Below are 26,050 nucleotides of genomic sequence, written 5' to 3'. Positions count from 1 at the left end.
ATATTCATCAGTTGTTATCGTAGATTGAGGGGAATCCATCTCCCTCATGTCACCCATCATATTTTCGGGTTAAACTTATGGCCATTGGTCACCTCTGGTACTTGGGTATATCTAGTACATATAAAAATAAGGAGATCGACCCGAGCAGGCGTTGATGCATCGCGTGAGTGAATCATTCTTATCTTATCGATATTTATATCGATACATATTCCAATACTTGGTCAGATGACTATGTAGGTATGATTCAATATAGTTTGCTTACTATACTCTCATGATTCATTGGATACCAGTTCTTTCCAAATAGCATTGACTTTCTGATTCGAGGAATCTCAATGAAATGTAACATGCCATTCAACATTATCCAACCATTATCCGTTATTCATTGTCCATTGTCTATTGTCCATTGTCCATGATCAATTAGCCATCAGACCTCATTTTTCCCGTCGGTACCGATACACTGGAGCCAGTCTCCAGTCATTGAAAGGTACTGTGACCTGTTACGAGTAAATACCCAGGTACCTAGTATCCATTGATTGCCCCCGAACCCCCTATAATCACACTCCGTAAACCAAATTTCAACAATTTACGATTTACCTCGTATTTGGACATACCGGTAAAACAACATCTCTTTAGTATATATGTATACGGATTAAAATATTATGGCTCTTAACAAACCTCCGTTACCGGTAGCTGTCGAAAATGATCCAAAATCACACAATTCCATCACCTGACGTCTTTATCTAGTTCGAGTTGCTGCTTTTATTCGCCACCTACCTAGTAGGTAAAGGTATAGGTAGGTACCCACCCAAGTAAAAAGTACCGGTCATCATTGTTGCCCCAGCAGGTCCTTTGCTTTAAATTGTATGTATCCTTGCTTATATAATCATCCATCTCTCGGCACACTCGCACACTCACACTGTGTCACACATTCACCCTCCGAGTCTCCCTCGAACCTCCCACCGTACTAGCTATTTTTTGGTATTGTATCTCCATTTTTGATCCACAGAGAGTGCGTAAGATACTTTCTAAGCGAGCAAATCAAAGCTCGAGATGGGTCATTAAAAGTGGAAATTGAAAATCAAAGTTCAAACTTAATCAAGTTCGGGCCAAGTCTCCACTCAGACGCCCCATAAACGCCTTCCCCTTCCCCTTCTCGTTTCCTCTCCTCCCCTCCCCTCTTTTACCTCTCACTCTTTTGAGTTACTCCCAAGCCCAAGCAAAGATGATGCTTCTTTCTCTCTTCCGTAGGTATCTAACAAGCTTTTTCGTATCCAATACAACTCATTAGCTGAGATTAGCACTCCGCCGACTAGGTATAAAATGGGGAAAGAATGAAGAAGAAAAAATAAAAGAAAAAGAAATGAAAAGTAGTGGGAGTTGATATAACAATTATATGCTTGGGTATGTCCGTCATCACATTGTTCCTTCACTCAAGTCAAAAAAGAAAGACATACATACCGGTTTAGTATCTTTTCCCTGCCCTTCTCCTCCTTCTCTTACTTCTTCTTCCTCTTTTAAACAACCGCCGTCGCTGTTTCCTACCTACAATATATACCCCCCATTGAACGATCGATTTTACTCGGTCAATTTACTTCTTAAGCTGTATTCCTTGTATCAAAAACAGTTGGTTTATTTCATAAGGTTATTGAATCAATCAATCTATCTGCCAATCTATCTATCAATCTATCAATCAATCTATCAATCTATCAATCCACTTTTACAATTATTAAATCTCATCCATCGTTCGAGAACATTGTAATCCTTACATCCATACGGAGGACATGTACACATGCAGAGTACATACTCCGTATATATCTAATCCATAAACTAATCCCCATTGGTTACACAATCTCTTGTTTTCTTCTACCTTGTCCTACCTGCCCTGTCAAGCTATTGTAACATACATTTGTGCCTCATTGGTCTTGCTTTCCCATTCTCTCGGGTCCTTCTTTTCAGATCGGATCGTTCAGAAAGAGGTATGTTGTACCGTCTTTTTGTTTTGTTGCTGTACGAAGTACACTTCGTTGATCATTCCAATAATCATCTGGAAGGTTGTTGGAAGGCAACATATCGATCGTATGCTACCTCCGTAAGGATTATGCTCGTTTGCTGTTTTCCCATATAGTTATTATGAATCTATAGTACAAGATATAATACTTGGATGATTCCTCTACACAAAGTCCTCCAAAAGCACATGAATATATCTTCTTCTTTATATATACTTATATATACCTATACAAGCAAAGGAGCTAATGCCCTTTCTTTTCATAGTACAACAATATCAGCATGAGCATGTAGTTCGGGATAGGTCCTCGAAATCTTCCAAAACTCTCAAATCTCTCAAAACCACTTTCACCCTTTTGGTCAACCAACAATCTTTTCCTGATCAAGGATAAAGGTCAGCAGTTCTTGTCTTCGCATCAAAAATCCCAATATGTCATCAAGTCAATCAAATATTGACCAATTTGACTCTCATCAAAAATCTGCCCTCTGTGTGGAGGAATCAAATTCGACATCTCCAACCCCAGAAATCAAGCTTGATCAACATGGATTACCATTGGTACCCCAGCCCAGTCGCTTTAAAGATGATCCATTGGTATGTTGTAATTTTCTAATCATGACCCGATATTGCCGGGTTATCTCAAGATTCCAAATACATCCTTTCATCTTAACAAGATTTTATCCATTCGATAAAGAAAGTACATAGTTGATGATCGACTAGAACTGGCCAGCATGGCTCAAATGGGCCGTCTTGATTCAAGTTGGCTACATGGCATTCTTAGGACCTTACAATGCTGCACTCGTGAATCCGAGTCTGGTTCTCCTGAGTGATGCGCTTAATGTTAGTCCAAAAGTGGCTTCGTACAGCACAACTACGGCAATTATCATGGGTGGTGTTTCACCATTCATTTATGCGCCTTTGGCGAACATCTATGGTCGTAGACCTATCACCTTATTTGCAATAGTTTTGACTATTATTGGAGGAGTAACATCGGCTCGTTCAAACACTTTTTCACAACTTGTGGGTACACGTGCTCTTTGTGGCTTTGGGTTCGGTGGAATGATGTCGGTGGGTACCGCCTGTGTGAATGATATGTTTTTTCTCCATCAGAGAGGCGAGGCTACTGGTGTATACTCCCTCTTTGTTACGAACGGTGCTCATGTGGCTGCGATTAGTGAGTCAAGCCACCTTCAGTTTTACGCTTTCCTCGAAAATCCAGCTAACATAATCAATTTAGTCGGCGGTTTCCTTGGCTCATCCCTAGGCTGGCAATGGGACTACTGGATTGGAGTCATCAGCACCTGCGTTTCTCTCTTTCTCGCCATTTTCCTTTTTCCAGAAACTCTCTTCTCTCGCGACCCATCTTACCTCTCCACACGCGCCAAAACCCGGACGTACTATGAACTTCTCTTTGATTTTCGCGGGAATTGTCTCCCTAATCGCTCACTCCAATTTTCTCACTTCCTAGAATCTTTCTACATGCTCCGCTATCCTTCGATTCTCTTTCCATTCTGGTACTACACATGGGGATGGACTTTCATCAACGTCATGCCTGCCATCTCTATCGCCGCCATCTATACTGAATTCTATAACCTGAAGTCTGGTCCAATAGGTGCCTGTCTGGGAGTCTCACTCATGATTGGTAGTTTATTGGGAGAATTCAGCGCTGGAAAAGCAAGTGATTTTGTCATGTATCGTATGGCGAAGAAGAATGGAGATATAAGGAAACCAGAATATAGACTTTATCTTTGTTGCTTATCTGCGGTATTCATGCCAATGGGATTGATTGTTTTTGGAGCTACGGTGGGGAAAACTCATTTTATTATTCCGCTCATTGGGCTGGCTCTTGGTATGTTCATGGTTCACTTGCTTTTATTTTCCATTTCATTCCCTCAATGTTCCTCTTTCTCTGAACCCCTCTTCCCTATCCTTTCCCATGAAACCACACTTCGAACCTTCTTTTCAAACCTTATTCTCCCGCTTCAACCCCACTTCTTCCCTTACCTAACCCTGCCTAACATTCCTCCGCAGGTGTCTTCGGTCTTCAAATCGCTTCCACAACCCTCTATGCCTACGTCTCAGACTGCTATAAGCCACAAACTCCCGAAACAGGCGTTCTCTTCAATCTCTCCCGCGGTCTCTCGTTCGTAGTCGGATATTTCGCGTTGCCATTTGCAGATAAAGCAGGATTTACATGGGCGTGGTTTACGTTTGCAGTTGTGTTATTTGTGTTTTTTGGACCAGTTGGGGCATTGATTTGGAAGGGAGAGCAGTGGAGGATACAAGGGGGGAAACCAGGGTTCCATGGGTGGCTGTAGGGTGTTGTGGGTAAGAGGAGGACATGTATAAAAGTTTGCGTTGATGAAATGTGGATGGTTTGTGAGGCTGGGTTTGAATTTTGGCGAGATGATACCTAAGTGAGGTGGAGTTTTGGTCGATTACGTTGTGTTATGATATTGTATGATACAGTGCGGTATAAGATGGAGAGGATGGTTTTTTGCTAATATTGTACTATGTTGTTGTTGTTTATAATGTAATGTGTTATACTATTCGATAGAATTATTCAAATGCTAGGAGCTAGGAATGGTATCCTTCTTATTCGGCAACTCAACTCGAAAGCTACAAGAACAAACTACCTCTCTTCGTCCAAGAAATCCAACACAAAGACTAATCGATACCCACTCTATCTTACCCATACTGTCCTATTGTATCCTACAACCAAAAAACCCAATCTCATCGCCGAATCCATGGATGAGACCCCGATTCCCCCGCGCTCGAAAGTCGAAACGGATCATTAAGTCCAAATGGATCACTAGAACGCGGTGCGTGGAATGACTGGCTGGGGGTCTGACCTTTTCGCGATTGTGCTCGCGATCGGGATTGTGAGCTTGAACCTGAAGAGGAAGAAGGAGGGGGGTGATGCGAAGAAGAAGATGAAGAAGAAGTAGAAGAAGAGGAAGAATTGCTATACTCAGCGATCTTAGCGTTATAGATGCGTTCACGGATCGCATCTTCATGTTCGCGTTGGTTACTGAGGTTCCAAATAGAGGGCGAGACATCTTTTTTGGGGTGGGCGCCATGGGAGGAATGGGGGGAGGAGCGGGAAGAAGAATAGGAACGATCGGAGTGCGAGATGGAGGAGCCGGGATTGACGGATGATTTGGATACATGTGATTTCGCATCGTCATTTTCATCGTCGTGGGGGTTGAATTCGTCTTCGGACATACCGATTCCGGAATCGTGATCGGGGGTTTGATCGTGATAGGAAGAGGGTGGAGCCCGAGAGCGAGAGCGAGAGCGAGAGTGAGATGAAGATTTGCGTCGGGGATTGGAACTTGAATTTGCGGAAAGGGAAACGGAGAAGGAGATGCGCTTGGAGGGGTTGGAGGAGGTTTTTTTCGACCAGCTGTGTGTGCTTGAGGGTGGGTTGTGGGTTGTTCGGGCTCTGGAGAGACGTCGGTGGGATTCGCGGGTTGAGCGGCCGAGGGAACGTTGAGATGGGGAGGAGGACGCAAGTGAAGAGGAGGATGACGATGAAGATGAAGATGAAGAGTCATCATCCTCATACCCTCCACTCTGAGCCCTTCTCCCCTCAATCATTCCCTTTTCGTACTTCGAGATTCCTCCCTTCCTATCCTCAGTCTCGAGAGTCTCTGCTTCCAGAATCGAGTCTTTGACTTCACATGGTTTGTGCTCCCGCCCCCAGCGCAGTAATCTCTCTTGAATCCAAATTCTTACAACGTCATTCGTGAATGTCTTAAAAGGACACTCCATACCCCGTTTCACGGTTTTAGCCAGCTTGCATGCTTTTTTCATGCGGGATTTGCCGTGAATGTAGCCGAGGTATTCGAGGTTGCTGAGGAGGGAGGTTTGGGTGGCAGTGAGAAGAGAGTTGGATGAGGAGCGGGAGGAGGGGGGAGTGATGGATTCGTGGTAGAAGCATTTGAGAGAGGAGGGGGTAGAGTTAGTCGCGTCGGGATCGAAGAGGAAGAGGAGCTCAGTGCTGAGGAGGGGGTTACTCGTGGAGAGACTATAGACTTGATATCTGGGCATGGTTTGGGATGGAGGGTGAGTATAGAGAGGTTGACGATAATGATGATGATAAGAATGGAATCAATGAATTTATTTCGGTGATGTTGGGGATGGTGTAAGAAGTCGAGGAGGGTGTTGAAGTTATGCGGATATAAATCTACAGCCACTAACTGTGTAAGTGTTCCTTTGACATAGAAATGGTAAAGCAAATTGAGGTAAAATATGACGATTGTGAATATCTGGGTTGAACGATCCGTCAAAATTGAAAAAATCAACCACCAACAACTCAGCACAAACATACAAACATATAACCAGCAAAATCCCGCATCGGCGAATGTGTATTGTTGGCGGTTCAAAAACAGGTCTCGAGACCATTGCATTGCCAAATCCAACCCAAACGTCAAATCGCTCTTGCGAAAGAGATTATTAGACCCGAGGAAAAAATTTCTTTCCAGGCCGGTTGGCGGCCGCTTTTTTGGTCTATCTTCTATCATTCATGAAAACATTACCACTCGCATTTGAAGTTATTTAAGGCAGGATTTCTTTGAAACATTCATTCATGATGCCTGGGCTGTTTTAGTATAAAAGACCGATAATTCCTTCTCGCTGTCCTCTGGGGTTGAAGTGGCAATTTTCATTTTCTATCTTGAGATAAGGTTGTTAGGAATTGAAATTCTGTGTGGTAAGCGAAATGTTTCTTTGTGATCCAAAGCAAGAGAAGAATATCGGCCATTGAGATTTGAAACTTTATTTTTGACCTGTGGTGCTTTGTTGGTTGGAATATGTCAGAAAGAAAGGGGGGTTGAGGGGGTATTAGTCATTATCTGCCGCTATGTTTGATGTGAGATTCAAATCATGATATTCAAACGAAATTTAGTATGCCTATACAGAATGAAAAATACAGAAAACGGTCTAAAGAATGTGCTCTAAATTAAGGACTTAAATCAAGGAAATCAAACAAGAAATCCTGAGCGTGTTTCCAACTACGTCGGATGATTGCAGTAATGTGTTTGTTCCGTTCCATTCGCGACGGTAAGGTGCGGATCCCCATCGGTATGTTACATCGGATTTTTTGATTGAGGTGGCTCCAATGAATACCCTGTAATGAATATTTGTTTTTTGTGTTACCCTGTTCTATGAGAAATTACGAGCGGAAGTTGAACTGATATGAGAAAGCTCTAGTCGTCTCTCACTCTTTCGTCGCATATTGTATTCAAGAGTATTCAATAATCGTGAGATCATCATGGCTGATTCCTCTCAACAGCATCCAAAAGTTACGTGCGCCAACGTTGATCAAGATGAAGATGATGGAGGGACTCCATGTACTAAAATCGCCTCGAAAGCTTGCAATGGGTGCTTTCTGGTTCAATATTGCAGCAAAGATTGCCAAGTTGTACATTGGAAAACCCACAAGAAGGATTACAAATCTCCATTTATGAAGAAATCTTGGAGACCACAGTAGGATGTGGAGAAACGACGTCCGGCATTTATTAGTGGCGACGATGATCCTGCTCTAGCTGAGCCGTGGGTAACTATGGTACAACACGGAAGAAAGAAGCATCTATGGTGTAATGTTCCTGCCATTGATATAATCCAGAGTTGCAAGAATGAAGAAAAAGATTTGCTAGAAGAACTCAATCTTTTATTTGCGGGTAAGGGTCAAGCCCATGTATAAATCGCGGACTGACAAGGCTACAGCATCTGGGGATATTAGAAATGTTGTAAAGTCTCTCGTTGAACTTCCAGTTACGTATGAGGGCAAATGTGAGCTTATAATTAACGACAAGGATTTTGATATTGTCGCCCGAAATGTAATGTTGCTCTTCACAGCTCTCGTATTCGACCCCATTGGAGCAGCAGACATCATGATTCACATCTGGTACTCTGCATTCATACCCGAGTCGTACTTGCGGAAACTTCGAGAAAAAGTACTCCCGTTGATTGAAGATGTTTGTGAAAAAGTAGCTGGCCGCCCTGGGCAATCTTTGCAATCGAAAACGTGGACATTCGGCACTCGCAGCATAAGTTTGATATTGCCGAAGGCTTCTTGGGATCTTCTTCCTTCGTTTTTCAAGGTTCCAGATGGACTATCAGCTAGCAAGGCACAGAAAGTAATGGTTGACACTACATTTCCACCCTCGAGAAGAGATTATGTCGAGCGAGAATTTTATACTCGACCACCTGCCTGGCGTGTCTGTGCTACTAAGTTCCGTACTGACGGCATACTTCTTCCCTTCGGAAATTCTCGCAAGGATTTCACTATGCCAAATCCGTAAATACCTTCAAGTCTTTTGAAAGTGTACTTGCTGATGCAGTGACAGAACTTTGTTTCAGAGCACTGAATTCTGGCCCATGATGGATTCTGCCGACCCATTGGAAGGATGGCCTCTCGAAGAACACCTTTCTAAACCTTCACTGGCTCGAAACGATATCTATGGCAGCCTTTACTTCTATCTTCAAGACCAACTTCGAAGCTTTTGCAAGCGAATTGAAAATTTGAAAATCCGCTTTCAACTATTCGAACTTAATGCAGTGAATCTGCCAGGTATCATGAAGGAGCGTGGCATTGGAAAATGTTATTTCGACAGAATCGAGGTAATCTTCAACCGGTTGTAAACGTAGTATAGATTGTTGACATTCTACAGGTTTCAAACATTGGAGACTGTGGCTACATTGGACCTCGAAAACTTCTGATGACTTTCGCTCCTTACCTGAAGCGTAAATCACAGAATCCGCACGCCACACTTCTTGCTTTATTCCTCAACGCTGTCCACGAGAGCCGCACTGACAAGGACTACATTGATAGCATAGAAACTGATTCAGCAAAACTACATAGGTACATGACAATTCAACGAGACATGCTTCAGCCTTACAATGCAGACTTTCTGAGATACAAAGATGCGCGATCTCGGTTTCAAGACCTTGACGAGCTCTTTGATAGGTTTATGAAGGAATGTTGCTTGCATGAAATCAGTCAAATGGAAGGGTTAAGAATAAAAACCAAGAACACATTAGTTGAGAAATGGCCTTTGAGGTTACGAAATGGGGCAAATCAGGAGGAATTGATAGGTTAATGGCATCGGGGCATCTGGGTTCGGAAAGATATGTAGAATGGGAAAGTTTGATATAGGATTGACTTGAGAAGTCTGGAAGATTCGAGAGATGAAAGGTAGTAGGAGAAAAAAGAGAAAGGCAAAGGGAAGAGAGGAAAGAGAGGAAAGAGAAGAGAGGTAAGAGATTCACAAATAAGCACATATCTTCTAATAAATCTGGAAGGTTCTACCCCATCAGACGCTCTTGCTTCGAAAGTCAAGTTCCTTAGCGTACTCAATTAGACTGTTAAGCGTTTAAAAGCAACTTCACCAAAGTACCCTTTCATTGCACTCCACTAATCACTACCCGCCAATCATATCTCTATTTGCGATATAACTTCGAATAATACTTTCGTCTCAAACTTATCCTCTTGACATAAACTATCAATCAAGGGATAATTTGCGCTTCGATCAGCACTTTAACAGATGTTCTTTGATCTTCACTCTTTTCCGCGACGGTGAGGCATGAGACCGCGTAAGTTTCACTAGGTACTTTCAGCTTTCATTACGTTTGGCTGCCGAAGATAAACAGTGAGCAAGAGCGATTACATTCTTTCTGATCGTTGGTAATATCTAAGAACTATCCGTATCGCCGGGTAATCTCAAAGGTGGACTGGAAAGCAATCCCATTCTCATGCCAGGTTTCAACACATTCGCTATCACGATTTCCAACAGAGCCATATTGTTACTCTTGTTTTATCTTCAAAAATAATCAGACTAGGGGCCTACTTTGAAATTGCAAAGTCAACTCGAAGTTTGTTAGAAGAAATAAGTGTTCATCACAAACAATTTCACACTCCCTACCAAAGAAACCCAACACATCAACAACTTTCGAACGCCATCCATCCGACGAGAGAACCAAATCTCTATGATGATACCCTGCAAGTACTTCATAAATTCCACCGGGTGCGGTCGTGGCAGCACTTGTCAATACAGCCATGATACAACAATCACAAAACACATGCCTGATGTAATTCTTTCATTGATTTCAGACGAAGAAAATCCGCCTCTCGGTCATAATTTACGTCCTATAGCAACAAAACTTATTTCTTGTAGGTTCCTTGCGAAAGGCCATTGTCAGAAGGGTGAAGACTGTCCTTTTAGCCATAGAATTGAGCCATCAACTCCATCGCAAAAAACATCTACCACTCCACTCTGTAGCTTTTTTGCCAGAGGAATATGCCAAAGGGGTAATAACTGTCCTTTCAGTCATGAGATTGAAGTGAAAGCTTCTCCAAAAACTCTCGTCCGCACAACCTGCATTTTTTTGCCAGAGGAAAGTGTACAAAGGGAAGCGATTGCCCTTACCTACACAGCAAAATTGAGCCCGATCACAACGAAACCAAGCCTCCAGATACGCAATATACCAAGAAGACTTACCCATTTTCTTCCACTGCCATTGATACATCATCTGCTGTTCTAGATGTACCGTCCGCAGTCACTAAGAATTATGTATGGCTTCCCCCCTTTTCAACGTGCCAGTATTTTTGAAGTGAAAACTGATATATTATCTATGATAATGTACCAAAAGGAATGATTGCACGAGCAATCTCTGGAACCTTGACAATCTTTAAAGATGGAGGAAAAGTCTACAAAATTTCGGTTCCGTCTGACTTTACAGCTATCCGAATCGCCGGCTTGCCACAGGATACCAGAATCGAGTACATTGAGACAATTCTAGCTAGACTCGACCTTGGCACATATGGAACTTGCATTCGAATTACTAGCATTGGTACTCCGCCCTCCGTTCTTGCCTACCTGCGACTTGAAGATTCCACCGTTGGCTCAGTTCTAAGCGAAAAATTGGAGTCTGGTTGGAGAAAATTTAAGATGTACTCTGAATTAAAGGCGAGCCTAGTCCCTACAAGTTTGCTTCCCGTCTCTGGATTTTCAGGTGAAGTTGACTTCCATGAAGTGTTTTTGAATTGGTATCGATCTTCCAAGATGGCCGTCCTGAAATATGCAAATGAGGACGTCGCCAATATGATATGCATCAACTTCAACAACGGCTACTACAGAGTTGTAGGAAAACATTTAGCTTGCGACTCGCCTATTGTCTCTCACATCTTGACCGATCAAAAACACAGATTTCTATGTATCTTGAAGAATGTACCGGTGTTTGCAGAAAAAGAGGACATCTTAGGTGCGATGGATGAGAAACACCGACCTGATGAATTGGAAATTGGCAGAGCGAGCTATGAGGCATCTGACGAAGAATCTCGTGAATGTATCAAGAAATTATGCTCAGCCATTGGCCCCGTAGAGTCTTGGGATCCTGTACAAGATCCGGCAGCCAAGAGAGTTAAAGTAAGGGTACGATTTCAAGACGAGTCAGATGCCCGAGAGGTGATTGCACAATTACACAATAGAAACATTGAGATATTGGGAAAGGGAAAAATCATGGCTCAACAAATTATTTCGACTCGTTTTAAAGTTGTCACAAAGATATACTCGGCTGTACAATCGCAAGTTGAAGATGAAAAGAAGGCACTGATAGGGTAGAGAATTACCATCAGGGCATACCCAAGCACTGATGTCGCGAAGAGGTTCACAACTTTAAAGATTGACGGGAAGCCCGGAGAGAACTTTGCCAACGCCAAAAATAAGCTGGAGAAGATATTGATCGGTACGGTGGCTCTGGTAGGGGGTAAGCCAGTTTGGAACGACTACTTCATGCAACCAATTGGATTGATGAAGATCAAGAGGGTTGCAAACGATTGTAACATTGTTATTGATCGAGACAGAACAAGACAACAACTTCGGCTTTATGGTTTGCCCAGAGATATCGACAGCGCTCAACACACACTTCACAGAATTGTCACATCAGAAGTAGAAGGCTACGCTATTAAGCTCACTCCAAGTGATTTTTCGTGGGTAACAGGTGGCGGATTTGATCAAATAGTATCAATTCTTGGAAAAGATGTTGCTTCGATTGATATATTGTCGAATCCAAAGAAGATCTTACTTGCTGGGAATTTCAAGAGCTACCACATTGCCATGGCAGTCTTAAAGTCCAGGAGTACTGCTGCTGGCAGGATTGACAAGATGGAGACAGGTGAAGAAAAAGACAACTGTAGTGTTTGCTGGTGTCCTGCTGAGTATCCAATCCGCACCAACTGTGGCCATTTGTATTGCCTTCAATGCTTTGACCATCTATGCTCCTTGGCTATACCTAGCGACCAAGAGCTATCCATCAATTGTAAGGCTATTAGATGCGATGTCGTCCTCTCCCTACAGGAAATTGAGCAAAATCTACCATCCAAAAGTTTTCAGCAGCTGCTTAATGCATCGTTCACTTCGCATATTCGTCATCATCGCAATGACTTTGATTATTGTCCAACTGAAGACTGCGAACAAGTATACCGGGTCAATACTCCCACCAAATCTCGCACTTGTGCCAAATGTCTCGTTGAGACCTGTATCCCATGTCATGCGTCTCATCAAGGCCAAACCTGTGCAGACTACAAAAACAAGAAGAATGTTAGAGCTGAAGCACATGCCAAGGAAGAAGAAAAATGTGCTAATAATTTGAGAATCAAAAATGAAGGTTTGGAACATGAGAAAGGTGTTGAAGAGGACTTGGTTAAGTTTCATGTTCCTAAAGTAAAACGGGGAATGGGTATCCATGGTACTCAGATGCTTGGACGAATCCAGCAGGAGCTTGGTGGATGGTGAAGTCTGAGTCTTCGTGAGCAAGATGCTTGTTTTCCAATCTTCAAGGAAACGTAGGTTCTTGGCTGGCTCTCTGGGTTGTCTTCACCTACCTTCCACAAACAAGGGCGAAAACTATTTGCATGATAACATCGTAGAGCTATATTGCAGACCGCCTAAAGAATTCAAGGTCATACAAATTCATCTTTTTTTCGGAGGTGATTGGGATGTATACATGAGAAGCAGCAATTCGTATGCTTTAATGTGATGATGCTAACAGGTAGCGAAAAAGGAGCGGACAATGTCCCCAAAACGCGAATTTTCAACCCAGAGTCCATCTGTCTATTCTATTTGTCCACTTTATAGCTCCATTTAAGATACTCACTTGCCTTGACCGATGCCGTCGCCTCGACAAAAGCTGGGGCTGAATATGCTGGGAAAGTGTCTGTAAGGGATGCCACCGGTGACTCAAATGAGGAAGCTTGATAGTGCCCATGGTAACGGTATCTGCTCCGTTCCTTCTACATATAAATTTAATATAGGATCTTTCGAGTAGATAAGCTGCCCCTATGATAGATCTTGTTAGTACTTGCACTTTTCTAAGAGACTTAAACTTCCAGATACAGTACCGTACCTTTCTTTATTTTCAGAGATATCATTCATTATATACGTTTCTTCTCAATATCTTATTCTAAGACTTACTCGAGCTTCATTCACCCTTGGTATACAAATATTTAAGCATTTCACTTTTATCAGCATTCTAAATATCTATTGCATCAGTAGCATTAGCAATATTTCAGCTTACCAACATCCGAATTATCCTCTCATCTTGTCAAAGGCGCTTTACTCTTGCAGTGTCAACTTCTTTGCTGAACGTCAACGTCAACTTTATTACGCCCATATTTCCATAATCTCAACTGCGACAGCCAACAGGTGGGTGCTAAACGGAGATAGAATGCCTGGGACTAACGTGAACATCCCAAGATAGGATACAAAGGTTTGCTGATAATATTGAAGCCCAGGGAACAACATGAATACACCACCGCAGCCAACTTACACAGACGCAAGGAACTATATCCATCAAATTCGGGTACGTCACATCATATGATCAATCTCTACAATCATCAACGACGACACATATTGACTTCACCACCTCAGAACACATTCCAATACACTCGCCCCGGAATATATAATGAGTTTTTGGATATCCTGCGTGCATTTGTCATACACGCGTCGACCAGAGCGACGACGATCCAGTGGGTTAATCTGTTGGACTTCCGTTATCTGGATATCATCTATGGCTTCAAATTATTCTTGCCAGATCGGGAAGCCAGACGCCTGGTTGATCTTAGGATCTTGTATCTGGCGCTGCAGAATTGGTTGAGGAGATGTAGGGGCGTGGAGTGGAGTCATTCGGATTGGTCTCGCATCTGGGATTCGAGAGGAGAGTGATGAGTGGAGTTAGCGTGTGTTGTGTTCGAATGAATGGTTAGCGTATATGTTTACTCGCGGAAGAGCTTAGAATGGATGAGCGGTATTGCCATGGGTAGCCGCAAATCGGTCTCTTTCAAACCGTGGAATTTTGCACATGATGTATTTGTGATATATTGACATACGCGATCGCTCAAACAGTGATATTGTGTGATATTAGCAGTACGCATACCAACATGTAATCTTACATGTATAGACCTACACTTGAGCGAAGCGCCAGTTTTACTGTCGCACCAGAAATATATTCTCCCACGTCCACGGGTATCGTATTTGGTACAAGCGAAATCAGATCTCAGACCAATGAACTTGCATTGAGAAATCTGAATTCTGCTCGCGCTCTTCTCTCGTCTCGTGTCATGTCGTCGAGTTGAATCGAGTTGAGACAAGTCAAGTCAAGTGAAGTATGTGTGGACTAGGTACTTTGCATTTTCTACGTGTACCTACCTAGGTAGATAGCCATAGAAAAATTCATCGATTTCTCCACGATTCTTTGTACTATTGCAATAGAAGATTAATATCTCGAAAAGTAATAGTGCATGGAATGTACTATACTCGATGATTGACACGAAAGACAATGTATGTGTTGGTTTATCAAAGTTCATAATTGTTAGTGTTTGTTTGTTTGGACGATCAGATTGATGCCAAACGGCCGCAAGTGCGGATATTGATTGAAATTGATGATTTCGTTCCTTGCGCATGCGAATGAAACGTTGAAGCTTTTGTAGCAGGAAACTTCGATTGTGATTATGATTGTTTCCCACGATTTGCGCATGCATACATGTTTCGGCAATGCAATTAAAATCCATTTTGTGATGGTTGCTCTCTAGCTTGGCTTGCAAGCGGCTAAAACATGTCCTTGGACAATTCACTTTGTTCATGTACATGCAACAAGCCTCGATTGAACCATTATATTGATGGTACACATGAGATGGGAATTCCTTCAGGCTTTTGTTATCGACCGTTGCCGTGTTGGAATTTCTATATAATGCGGCTTCTTTTTTATCGGTGCTGATGCAACCAGAGTTCATTGGATCTCATCTTTCGCAATATCATAGCATCAAATTTTTTTACTTTTAAAACGGCTACTTTGTATTAGTGTCATCGATCTTACCACAGTAAGGATATTCACTAAGAAGAGAAAGAACAATGAAAGACATGAAGCAGTGCAAGCGGAGCTATATAGTACAATAAATGGCGGTGGGAAGCAACGGTCTTCCCACACATCCAGCGGACAAAGCAACAGGAGAGAAGGCATACCCGATCATGTCAAACAGGAAGCTTTACGACGCGCACAAGAATTAAAGGATGAGATAGCAACATCGTTGGATCGGTGTAAAGAAATTGAAAAAAACCCAAGGAAGAACACATAGATCGGGTGGGACGAAAGACCACACTGACTCCTCCCAAAGTCAAAGTCAAAGTCAAAGAAAGAAGTGATCCAATGGACTCGACATGGAAAAGAAGCTTTTGAAAAAATATTCGCGATAGTGAGTGGCATGTCGACTCAAATGAGGAACAACTGCTCTTGAGGATGCGCTCTACAATGTTCATTCCACTGGAAGACTTCACTAAGGGTGAAGGGATGAAAGGTTATGACTGTTTGGATACAAGGCTATGACTTATTAGCGACTCTTGTTTGATCCGACACAGAATTAGAAAATTACATTCGATTGCATGGGAGTGTAGGATGGAAAAAAACATGTTTGTGCAATACAATCAAGCTAATGATCATAACATAATCACTGACTATGAAGATGTTGAACTCGTGAGACATAGAGAGAGTCTATGCTTCATCACCCCAAATTCTGAATCAAATACTGTGATTCCAATTAACCCTCGTCTAGAGGATATGAAAATGCTACATCGTAGAGAAATGTACCAGTCGGGATTTGGGCTATTGAAGATGATCGTTCGATTGACTCGAAGCTTTGTGTGTAAAGGAGAACAGCGAGCGTAGACCAAAATACATCATACGGTGTACACCGATAATTTGCCACCAAAAGCCTGATCCATTGATATATTTTTAACAATCCGAGTAATGCTGTGTGGATATGAATTAGTACTGATTAACCTACATGCGTGTAGGTATTGGGTAAAGACGGCGCAAGATGAGACAGGTAATTGCTCCGCCATGACAGCTGTCCTGGTCGGCCATCACCAATCTGCATAGCATGTATGATTATCACCCTGGTGTAGAAGAAAATAGAAGAGGCCGATAATCAGCCCAGCGCTTTACGAAACCCAGTCGAGGATACTTGAAAATTCGCTTCCAAGATTGCAATTGAATGGATGTATCGACGAGAAGAAGATGAAAAGATGTCACCTCTATCTACCATACGGCCCATACCCCAATTGGATCTAGTTTCTGCGCAGAAGCGACGTGCAGATGTGAAGACGTGCAGAAAAGGTAAGCAAGCCCACTCACTCACATACTTGAGCCCACTGAGCCCACTTGATATGGATATCAGCTCACGTGCTATATATGTACCCAAAGAGAATGAACCAATGTCACGCTAAGAACAAGTCACACCCACATCTGCAGAGGCCTAATATTAGCTCTTCCGATGTTTTCATGTCTTCGATGGCTGTTCTGAAGCCGAATCGGAAGGGATTGTGAGATGGATGTCAAGATAAGCTCGTCGTTATCGTTATCACACAATAGTAATAAGCAAGCGTGGCAAGCGTGGCAAGCTATTGAATGTTCTCTCCCGTTGTGATCACATGCTTCTTTTGAGTTTCGACCCTGGTGGAATCAACCTTGCTTTCGTCCTTTTTTTTTTGCTTGGATTTTTGACTTGGATGCTACTGTGCTTGCATATATGATATGGGGTTTCTATTTCTATAAATATACATGTATGAATATGTAGGTGTACCTAGGTAGGGAGATATATCATGTCCATCGCCACGAACCGTCTTCGTCAAGTGAAGGGAAGAGAAGGGAAGTGAAGTGAGGAGAAGAAAAGGGACTTTCACGGTGATCAGGCCCAATCGAACTCATGGATCCATGACAATCAGAGCGGGATGGATGGATTCGATGAAAAATGAAAGAAAGGTCGGTCGGTCCACTTCTCACCCAAGTGACTTTGTGGGGGGGGAATCACGGATAGGTAACGGATGGGTAACGTAACGGATGACGGAGTTCCCGATCACATATCAATCACACCGCTCGCTATGAATTCGACAGTCAGTCAAAATTTGCATATCAAATGATCAATGGTTCGATCGGCCGTGAATCGTGCGTGAGCGACAGTGCCAATGGATGGATGTTGATAAGATGCGAAATCAAGAAATGTCAGAATGGAGTCAGTCTGTCAATTTGTGAAGTTTGGTGAGTGATAGAGCAAGTAATAGTAATAGTAGGTAATAATAAATCATTTGCAAGGAAGAGATTCATTCATTCAATTGACCCAAAATAGAAACATTCTTCCCTCTTCTTTAATCTTTCCTCCATCTAATCTTTGCGACATCAACCGTTTAGAAGGACCCCTAGATCAAACTAAAGCCCGGCCAGAATTGTCAGAGCCCCTCGTCTCACGATATACTTTCTAGCGGTTATTCTCAGTGACATATATCAGATGGCAGGTTGTCAAGGGATTATTTTTATCGTTTTACAAGGCTTCCCTAGGGTACGTTCATGCAAAAATACATTGTATTGGCCGTACCGTACAACTCGAGATGATGGAGAAGGATGGATGAGATGAAATCTGAACGAGACTAAAACATGTCACTCAATGCGGTCATCAATCAATGAATGGATAATGATGAGACGAAACTTGAAAGCCATTTCTCAACCGGTTTCTGGATTTTCGTCCACTGTATTTACTCATTTACTTCCATCGTCTAGTCTATTTGACACTTTACAATGGATAATGTGTAACACTGATGAATCTGTGGAAATGGAAGGTATTATATTATGGTGAATAATAATTGAGAGCGATTTGAGAAATAATGGTATGTCATATGTCATATGTCATGTGTGATATGTGATATGTGATATCTAGGTAATCATGGTACAGTCTGCTTCTAGGTATACCTGCTCAATGCTCATAGATGATGATACAGCAAGGTCACGGGATGATATTGAAAGATACCACCAAGTGCCTAGCTAATACCTACCATCATTCATTCTATTAATGGTGAATATCCCAAGTATTGATAGGTACCTAGGTGAACATGCAAAGTATTTGAAATAAGAAGCTTTATATGTATGGAGACCTAGGTATGTAAGTCTTACATGTATGTATATATATCTATAAACATCCAATTGAAGTATCATTCTCGTCATTTCCAAGTCATAACCCCGCGTATACCTAGATAGATACTCACTCATACTCATACTCATCCTCACCCTCATCCTCATCCTCATCCTCATCCTCATCCTCATCCTCATCCTCATCCTCATCCTCATTTCTTAAAAGTCCTCAACTGCTTTGACGTGTAACCTTCCTTTTTTCCCATCAAACATTTCCCATGAACCAATCTCGACGCCGAACACCCCTCCTTCTTCTCTCCTCCCATGTACGAGAGATGTTGAAGAATTGTGCTATTGGATGTCCAAGGTGCGTGAGAACGTCCCTGAGCCAGTCGATCCCCTGAGACCGATTTTGTCCCCAAACATATCCCGTAAATCCAGGTAGTACCTTGCAGCATCCAAGGGTTCGAGGTGTGCTCTGTGCATAATCCCTTGCCATTCCAGGTCAGATTATACCCACCTCGAGCCACCATGCATTTTGGCGACAACTTCGCTCGATAAAATCAGAGACGAGAGACATTTCGTATGCAATCATCCCGGAATTATGACATTGTAACCCTGTTCACAGCCTTAGATCCAAAAAAATATTATTGCATTGAACACTTTGGTCTGTACCTCTAAGCGCCGACACCTTTGGGTAAAGAATCCAATCATCGTCCTCTCTTCTCAACCACACCACGTATTTTTATATCAACCTTCCAATGATCATCGACTTTACCCTCATGATGCTACATTTATCGGGTCGGTACGATATTCATGTTCAGCCACAATGAGATCTATTGGATCTACTTGACTATCCTAGAATGGGGAGCATCTTCATCTCCCCCTCCCAAAATCTTTTTTTTTCTCTCTATTACATCCTTGTATACATGAGTTGACCCAATCGTGCATGTCAATCCCGTTCTCAGTGCCAGTCGCTGCAGATCCAAGATGTAGATATCATGGCGACCCAAGATAGAAAAGCGTCGTTCACCAATGTAGACATTGTTTTTTAACGTTACTACTAAGGTACCATTCACCCTGTCCCCCCCCCCGCTCATCTCATGACACCCATTCACTTCTCTGCCCTGTTGATTCTTAAACCTCTCAACCCGCAGGTTTGGAAACGATTTTTCGATATTTTTCAACGACTTACCTGAATTACCTCAAATGTTAAAACACTAAGACGTCTCATAACTCCGAAGATCTCACAAATTCGATACCCAATTCCTCATACTTCCTCAAACTCCATCTTCATCAAATAGATCACGGATCAGACGACGTCCGAACCTTCAAATGTCTTGATGCAACGGTTACCGGGTCCTCCTTACAGCAAACTTCATCTCAGCTTTCTACGCATAATCTTTCCCCCGCCGCTCGGATGCCCGCTGTCAGAAAAGATCAGATAATCATCTCAAGGGCTCTTCCCTTCAAACCGCGTCTTAGACATTCCGTCATCTCGACTAGGTGTCATAAGCCTGATACAAGCTACGAAGGAGACCATCATCTCCAGCCCAGTGATTACGGTCCTGGTGCCCGGGGATATAGGTAGAGGTACGCCTCGATATATCGGTACAAGACGACTTTTGTGACAACAGCGCTGTGCACTCATTGTCGTCGATACCATTCCTTCGAGTCGACGCAATTTTACTTTCGTTATTCACATTTTCCGCTGGCTCGGATACAATTTTATTATTATTACTATTAAGATTTTATTTTATTTTAAACCGTACTCACGAACTGTACAAACGATACCCATTTCCTATTTCCTCTACGGTCTATCAGAAGACCACAAATTTGTGACTTTCCTCACATCGTTTCGAAAACTTGTTCATTCTAGGATAGAATGGGAAGACTTATCAAGAATCACTGGGCACGTCTAATCGTCCTCACTGCCGCAATTTGTTAGTATTCATCAAGATCAATCCCGTCCACACACAAAGCTAATCCGAATACTCTAGATCAAGTAGCAGCTGCAATCGAAGGATTCTTCTGGCCCAAAATCTTCTGGGACTTTCTCACCAAGAATCTCGACGGTGCCGTCAAGCCTTTGCCAATATTACAAATCATCAATTTGGTTTTTGGCCTCTTTATGCTAGCTTGGGAGTGGCCACTTGGATTCCTCGTTGGCACGTCTTTCTATCGCAGCATCGAGGCTCGTCTGGTTATCCTCCCTTTGACAGCTTTGGCTTCCGCATTACTATATCAAGCCACTAACCCAGCCATCTACTATACCATTGGACTAGTGGTATATTTCTGGGCCTATAGTGAAGGGGAAGTGATAGCTGGGGTTTGGAAACTTCCTCCTCGGAGATCCACAACGGGAAAGGTTTAAAGGAGAGGAGAGGACATGATGATGTGCTGGGTGAGGGATAGAAAAGGAAAGGCAGTAACTTTGGTCGAGGAATATGGGACGGCATGGATATACATGAATGACTACGACATCTCAATCACCCAACTGCAAGGACAGGATTGCATATTAGAGTTGGAGTTTCGAGGGATTAGGGGGCATACATCAGCGGACGGCGTTTAATCTTTGGATGTGGGGTAATGTGAGATGAATGGATGGATGGAAAGATGGAGATGATGAGGATGGAAATGGAAGTTTGGATGCGGGTTAGAATTGACTACGTGTGATAGTCTTCCCAACTTTAAGATGTTGTCTATCGTTAACAATTCACAACATCTGACAAACCAGTTGTGTTTGCTTTGATAATGGAGAGGAGTGTCGAGAGACAGACAAAAAGAAAGATAGCTACTCAGAGATTTGTATGCACATTCCATGCATACATCCATCTTTCATACTTAATGTCAAATCGAATACTCATCATTTCTCTAAATTATCCCTCTTGCTCGCTTGATTCCTATCTTCTTTTTGTAAATGACATTGCATGCGTAGAGATACTCCATCCCATCATCTAATACCTATACTCACCTGACTCTTCACCGGTCTCCACACTCAATTTCATCAGATGAAGAACAGGAAATTGAGAATCACGATCGACTCTCGCGACACTCATATCGAGTTTCTTCTTGCGGTACCCTTACATGGTATACGTCCACCCGCACGTCTATCACTTTCCTACTCTACTCCACTAAAAATCTAAATTTACTATTTGTCCCTGGGAGAATGTGTTCCTGGGTGCGGAGATAGGATACTTGTATCTATGTTCGTAACTAGGTAGCTATAAAAAGGTCCACGACATCATCATTTCATATCATCGTACCGTCTTATCCGGAATACATACCCAGTATATATATATATGCCCGCATATGAATACATCCAAGAAAACACACACTCCAGAATAGATATAGACAGCCAGGTTCGTCTCCCAGCCCCTCAATACCTCAGAGCCGGATGCGGGATGGAGAAACGGAGTTCCTTACATTTCTTGGGTGGTATCTATGTATCTATGTAGGTATGTAGGTAGTTATCTAGGTGTATAATACATTACTCATTCCTTACACGCTCGAATACTCGATTCGAGGTAGAGAGATGATTACCTACTTCTACATAGTACATAAACGCACAATCTATCTCTACAATATACTACATTATACATATATAACCATGAATAACTATGAATGAATGAAAAAATTGACTAAACCCATCAAAACCCATCTCCACCCCCCCAAACTCACTCACATCTTCGCTCGTCTAGTCTGCTCCCTCTTTTTGCTGGAGATTGGTAAACGCATGTATGTAGTATACCCGCCCATCTCATCTCATCTCATTCTGTGTATGTGTGTGTATATATACTTAGACAGGTCTAGTCAGGTCTGGGTCTAGGTATATGTGCCACCCTTCACGTATCATCGCGAGATAGATATACAAGCGAATAACAGAGCTATCCATTATTCATTCAATCATTCAATCACTCATTCTCTCTCTTCAAAAAAAAAAAAAAAGCTCATTTCCGTATCCGTCCATCCGGCCGACCAGACCACACCTAGCAAATCGACCGATTGGGAAACCGAGACACCGATGCAAGGAAATTCGTTCCAGCCTTGCTCCGTGTCGCGACTCGCGAGACGCTCGCTGATGGTAGCTAGCGGGGGGTTGAGGTTGGGGTTGGCGGTTTATTAATAAATACAATAGCTTTAGGTGCGTTTGTATGTATGTTTGTTGATTGATTGGTTTTTGGATGGGTGGATAAATAGATACCCCCTGCCTACCTGTCTATCTATCTATCTAGACCATTTAAATACCTAGGTATATATATATATATTCATTCTCATCAAAGACATCTATCCATCAATTCATCTATCTCTCTATCTACCTCCCTCTCTAATAATTAACAGAAATATAATTCCCCATTCTCAAATCCCATCCATTCCCCAATTAACATTCTAGAATTCAATGTGTACGTGCGTGCGCACAGCCCCTACCACAACTAACCTTACCTACATAGGTAACACCGGTACTCGCTCCCTGCGAATACCTAGACTTCATAAATACCGGATCCTGTAGGGCTTAGTTTACGTGCATATCTGATATCTAATTAATGAATCTGATCCTTTGGGGGTTTTTGGGAGTGGCTGGGTAAGTAGGTATTGCGATTGAGTGTTTTTTTTGGATTTGGGATTGAATTTGGAGGATGCGGATGTATGGTTGTTTTTGTATTTGTGTGTGTGTGTGTGTGTGTAGGTAGGCATGTATATCGAATAATTAATTAATCAGAGATTGAAAAATCGGATTAAAAGGTGATGGGATAGATGAAGACTATGCATGCATGCATGTACCTATGTATATATGTATATTTGGGTGCGGGCGCATGAGGGTGTATTGTGATTTGATGTTGTGTGTGTGTTGCAGGTTGTTTACTAGGTCGGTAGATACACATCTACTGGTAGGTAATTTCTATTTATGGGTTTGGGGGTATGGAGATATATCTCTCAGTACGAAATGATTCGATGTGTGAAAATGTTTGCCCTTGGGTATTATTTGGAATACCTGATGGCTTTATCTTATTTGGTAATTAGGGGGTTTGAATCCCGGCTGTAGAGATGTGAATGAGTTGTTGGTACTTTACTGTTATGTTATTCTTTGAATGTTCCATCTAGAAGAGCTCGGATCGTGATTAGGATGGTATTGGAACCGAACGATCAATATTAAAGCTATAAATTATCATTGACCTAGGATTAAACACTATACAATGGATTCGTGGAATAAGTATAATCCATTTGTATCATAATGTAATCAGAGTTGGGTATGATGAGTAGAAGATACCGAGGAGGTGCAAGCAACATATGCTGCGTAGAAGGCATGGAAGTGGGTGAGCCAGAGCAAAAATTGAAAAAGGAAGTCAATTTGACAGTAACATAGAGAGAATCACTGGTACATAATTGTCAGATCTCAGGTCGCGGAAAAGTGCCTGTTTTGGGAGGAATAGAATTTAAAGTAGCTTCTGTGAAGGTAGGCCTGCATAGGTCTGGCGTCTAATTAGCATCAGCTATTGTTTCCTATGTTCGGTATTCCTTGTACTTCTAAACCATAATCTTCTCATATTCAGGGCTAGTTATAGTAAAAGTGCAATTTGGGAAGGTCCTAAAGATTGGCAGCAATGTAAATAGATGAGAAGAGCTCTTTGACTGTGTGAATCACCTTCTAACAGACCATGATGCAACCCTGTGACCATATTTGGATCTTCCAAAAAGGTGGCATGTTACTATGCGGGCCTCGACTCTTCAAGATCGAAGCAGTGGTGATGAGAGCTGTTGGGATCTAAAAAGTATCACATCCTGGCCGTCATGCAAGTCGAATTTGCCAACCCCCAATTTAGAAATGCTGGTAGACAGAGGTGATGCGAATTCAAACCGTGTGTTAGCAGTTGCGGACATTATGCTGTGATATTGTGAAACCTATCGATATGTCAAGAAAAGTACATCTCATTGTAGTCATGGTAGCAACGCAGAAGATGCTAGCGCTATAGGACGGTCATGCTATCCGGATAAAATGCGAAAAGAGACTTGGGGTGATCGTGATCGTGATAGTCCAAGGAGGTTAGATTTTGGTAGTTGTTTTCAGAGCATCTTTGAGTTTTGTTAATACCAGGTGGTCACTTCGATGTTGACTTTGACACCGATAGTATTGACTGGAGTGGTTTCGGCTCGTCCACATGGATACCTACTGATGACGAAATCATGGAAATTGCGTTCTGAGTTGAAAGCCAAGGAGAGAGCTTTGCAGTAGCAAGGCGCGAGATTTGCTTAGCACTTTGTGCTCCATCAAATTACACATAGCGTGAGCCATTGCAGAGGGTATCTACCTCTGTACCCGAATACATTCTGGTTCTGTGCTCCAAGGTCTTTCAAGAATGGTTCCGGTAGAGATTCTATCTCTGTTTATAGCCATTCTTAAGTTGTACGTTCAATTTCAACAAAGTCGATCGATAGTGCGTGCTTTTGCCCAGGGCGATGTTCTCTGGCTTTGATTCCATATGCACCATGCCATTTTGATGAACGGTGTCAAGTATATGACTGGATTCTAGCGTCCAATGTTGCCGGCGGCGATTGGGTTTTAGTAATTACAAAGAGTCCTATGACATGCTATTTTGGTAAAACTCAGGAAGGACCTCACAGACTGGTAGGAGAGACGTCTCCTATGGCAACCGTAGTCCGATATGGGTTATCAAAAAAGACGACCGCAATAAGCCGTACAACACCCTCACTGCCTTACATCCGTTCCAGGTTTCACACTTCTAGTTACAAAACCTTACTGGTCCTTGATATAAAGTGCGATCTTTTGGATCCTTGCAGACACACTTGTTGTGATCTTGACTGCCGAAAGTGTAACAGGGACGCAATTGCTTCCACCACCATATGTTAGGCATTGCACTCTGTATGGGCCCTCTTGTATAGAACAATCACGGAGCACTCGCTTTCCGATAAAGTGATATCTCAACGAATAGTTCTTGACAATACATATCCTGCTCACGTGTGCGATGAGGAATTTCACACTCGGTAATTGTGTCATCTGAGATCTGTACAGACTCCAAATCAATACAGAGTCAGAGGCCTTCGAGGTTACTTTGACGAATGGACTGTTTTGACTCGATTGAGGTTTCCTTTGAAAACAGAAGTTCGATTGCAATTGCGATCAAGAGAATAAGAAACCAACTCTAACCAACGTTTCTTGAGCTCTGAACCATATTTCTCGGTCTCCTCTTTTTATATCTTCGCCGTGAGGTAGAGCGCCTATAAGTCTAACGTTGAAGTCGTAGAAATCGTGGTACGAAATAAACAGTTCTCTTGATTTCTATAGATGGTCAGATACGAGTTCATCCATTTTGATAATTACTAAGCTAAAGTGTGGTAAAGGCTGTCTGCTGTTCTTTCATTCGTGAAAAGCTTTTCTCGCATTTAAGTGATCATTCACAACGCAGTCGGTAAACATAGCAATGGAGTTTTACTTTTTTTTTTCATTGAGAATTCGTAGCTACTAGATATTCCACTAGTGCCTAACACCGGCTAGTTGAAGAGCCAATACGACATCTCATCAAATCATAATGTTTTGTAGTGATCTTCCCATCCTTTCTTCCAAAGGTATTG

The 26,050-nt window shown here is 42.4% G+C and overlaps 5 protein-coding genes across 5 annotated transcripts; 4 read left to right on the top strand and 1 right to left on the bottom strand.

Annotated features, from left to right (window-relative positions):
- Positions 1 to 2,434: 2,434 nt before the first annotated feature.
- On the top strand, positions 2,435 to 4,320 carry EAE97_003238 (uncharacterized protein; the record flags this gene model as incomplete). Its single annotated transcript, XM_038873750.1, has 4 exons — positions 2,435 to 2,596; positions 2,723 to 3,176; positions 3,240 to 3,851; positions 4,034 to 4,320. 4 exons carry the CDS (start codon positions 2,435 to 2,437, stop codon positions 4,318 to 4,320), a joined length of 1,515 nt encoding a protein of 504 aa, XP_038735613.1.
- A 415-nt stretch (positions 4,321 to 4,735) lies between these two features.
- EAE97_003237 (uncharacterized protein) lies at positions 4,736 to 6,055 on the bottom strand (the record flags this gene model as incomplete). Its single annotated transcript, XM_038873749.1, has 1 exon — positions 4,736 to 6,055. One exon carries the CDS (start codon positions 6,053 to 6,055, stop codon positions 4,736 to 4,738), a length of 1,320 nt encoding a protein of 439 aa, XP_038735612.1.
- A 1,222-nt stretch (positions 6,056 to 7,277) lies between these two features.
- On the top strand, positions 7,278 to 9,108 carry EAE97_003236 (uncharacterized protein; the record flags this gene model as incomplete). Its single annotated transcript, XM_038873748.1, has 5 exons — positions 7,278 to 7,427; positions 7,497 to 7,686; positions 7,733 to 8,306; positions 8,356 to 8,629; positions 8,680 to 9,108. The coding sequence occupies 5 exons, from the start codon at positions 7,278 to 7,280 to the stop codon at positions 9,106 to 9,108; spliced, it is 1,617 nt and encodes a 538-aa protein (XP_038735611.1).
- Positions 9,109 to 10,659: 1,551 nt separating this feature from the next.
- EAE97_003235 (uncharacterized protein) lies at positions 10,660 to 12,801 on the top strand (the record flags this gene model as incomplete). The annotated part of the gene is given in 2 exon segments (XM_038873747.1): positions 10,660 to 11,624; positions 11,643 to 12,801. 2 exon segments carry the CDS (start codon positions 10,660 to 10,662, stop codon positions 12,799 to 12,801), a joined length of 2,124 nt encoding a protein of 707 aa, XP_038735610.1.
- Positions 12,802 to 20,345: 7,544 nt separating this feature from the next.
- On the top strand, positions 20,346 to 20,834 carry EAE97_003234 (uncharacterized protein; the record flags this gene model as incomplete). Its single annotated transcript, XM_038873746.1, has 2 exons — positions 20,346 to 20,403; positions 20,461 to 20,834. 2 exons carry the CDS (start codon positions 20,346 to 20,348, stop codon positions 20,832 to 20,834), a joined length of 432 nt encoding a protein of 143 aa, XP_038735609.1.
- Positions 20,835 to 26,050: the final 5,216 nt, after the last annotated feature.

This window comes from Botrytis byssoidea (assembly GCF_014898295.1).
Source record: "Botrytis byssoidea strain MUCL 94 chromosome Unknown BBYS_005, whole genome shotgun sequence".
In the NCBI taxonomy this organism is placed as follows: Eukaryota; Fungi; Ascomycota; class Leotiomycetes; order Helotiales; family Sclerotiniaceae; genus Botrytis; species Botrytis byssoidea.
Note: the sequence above shows the minus strand (reverse complement) of the source record. Positions and strands in the feature narration are given on the sequence as shown.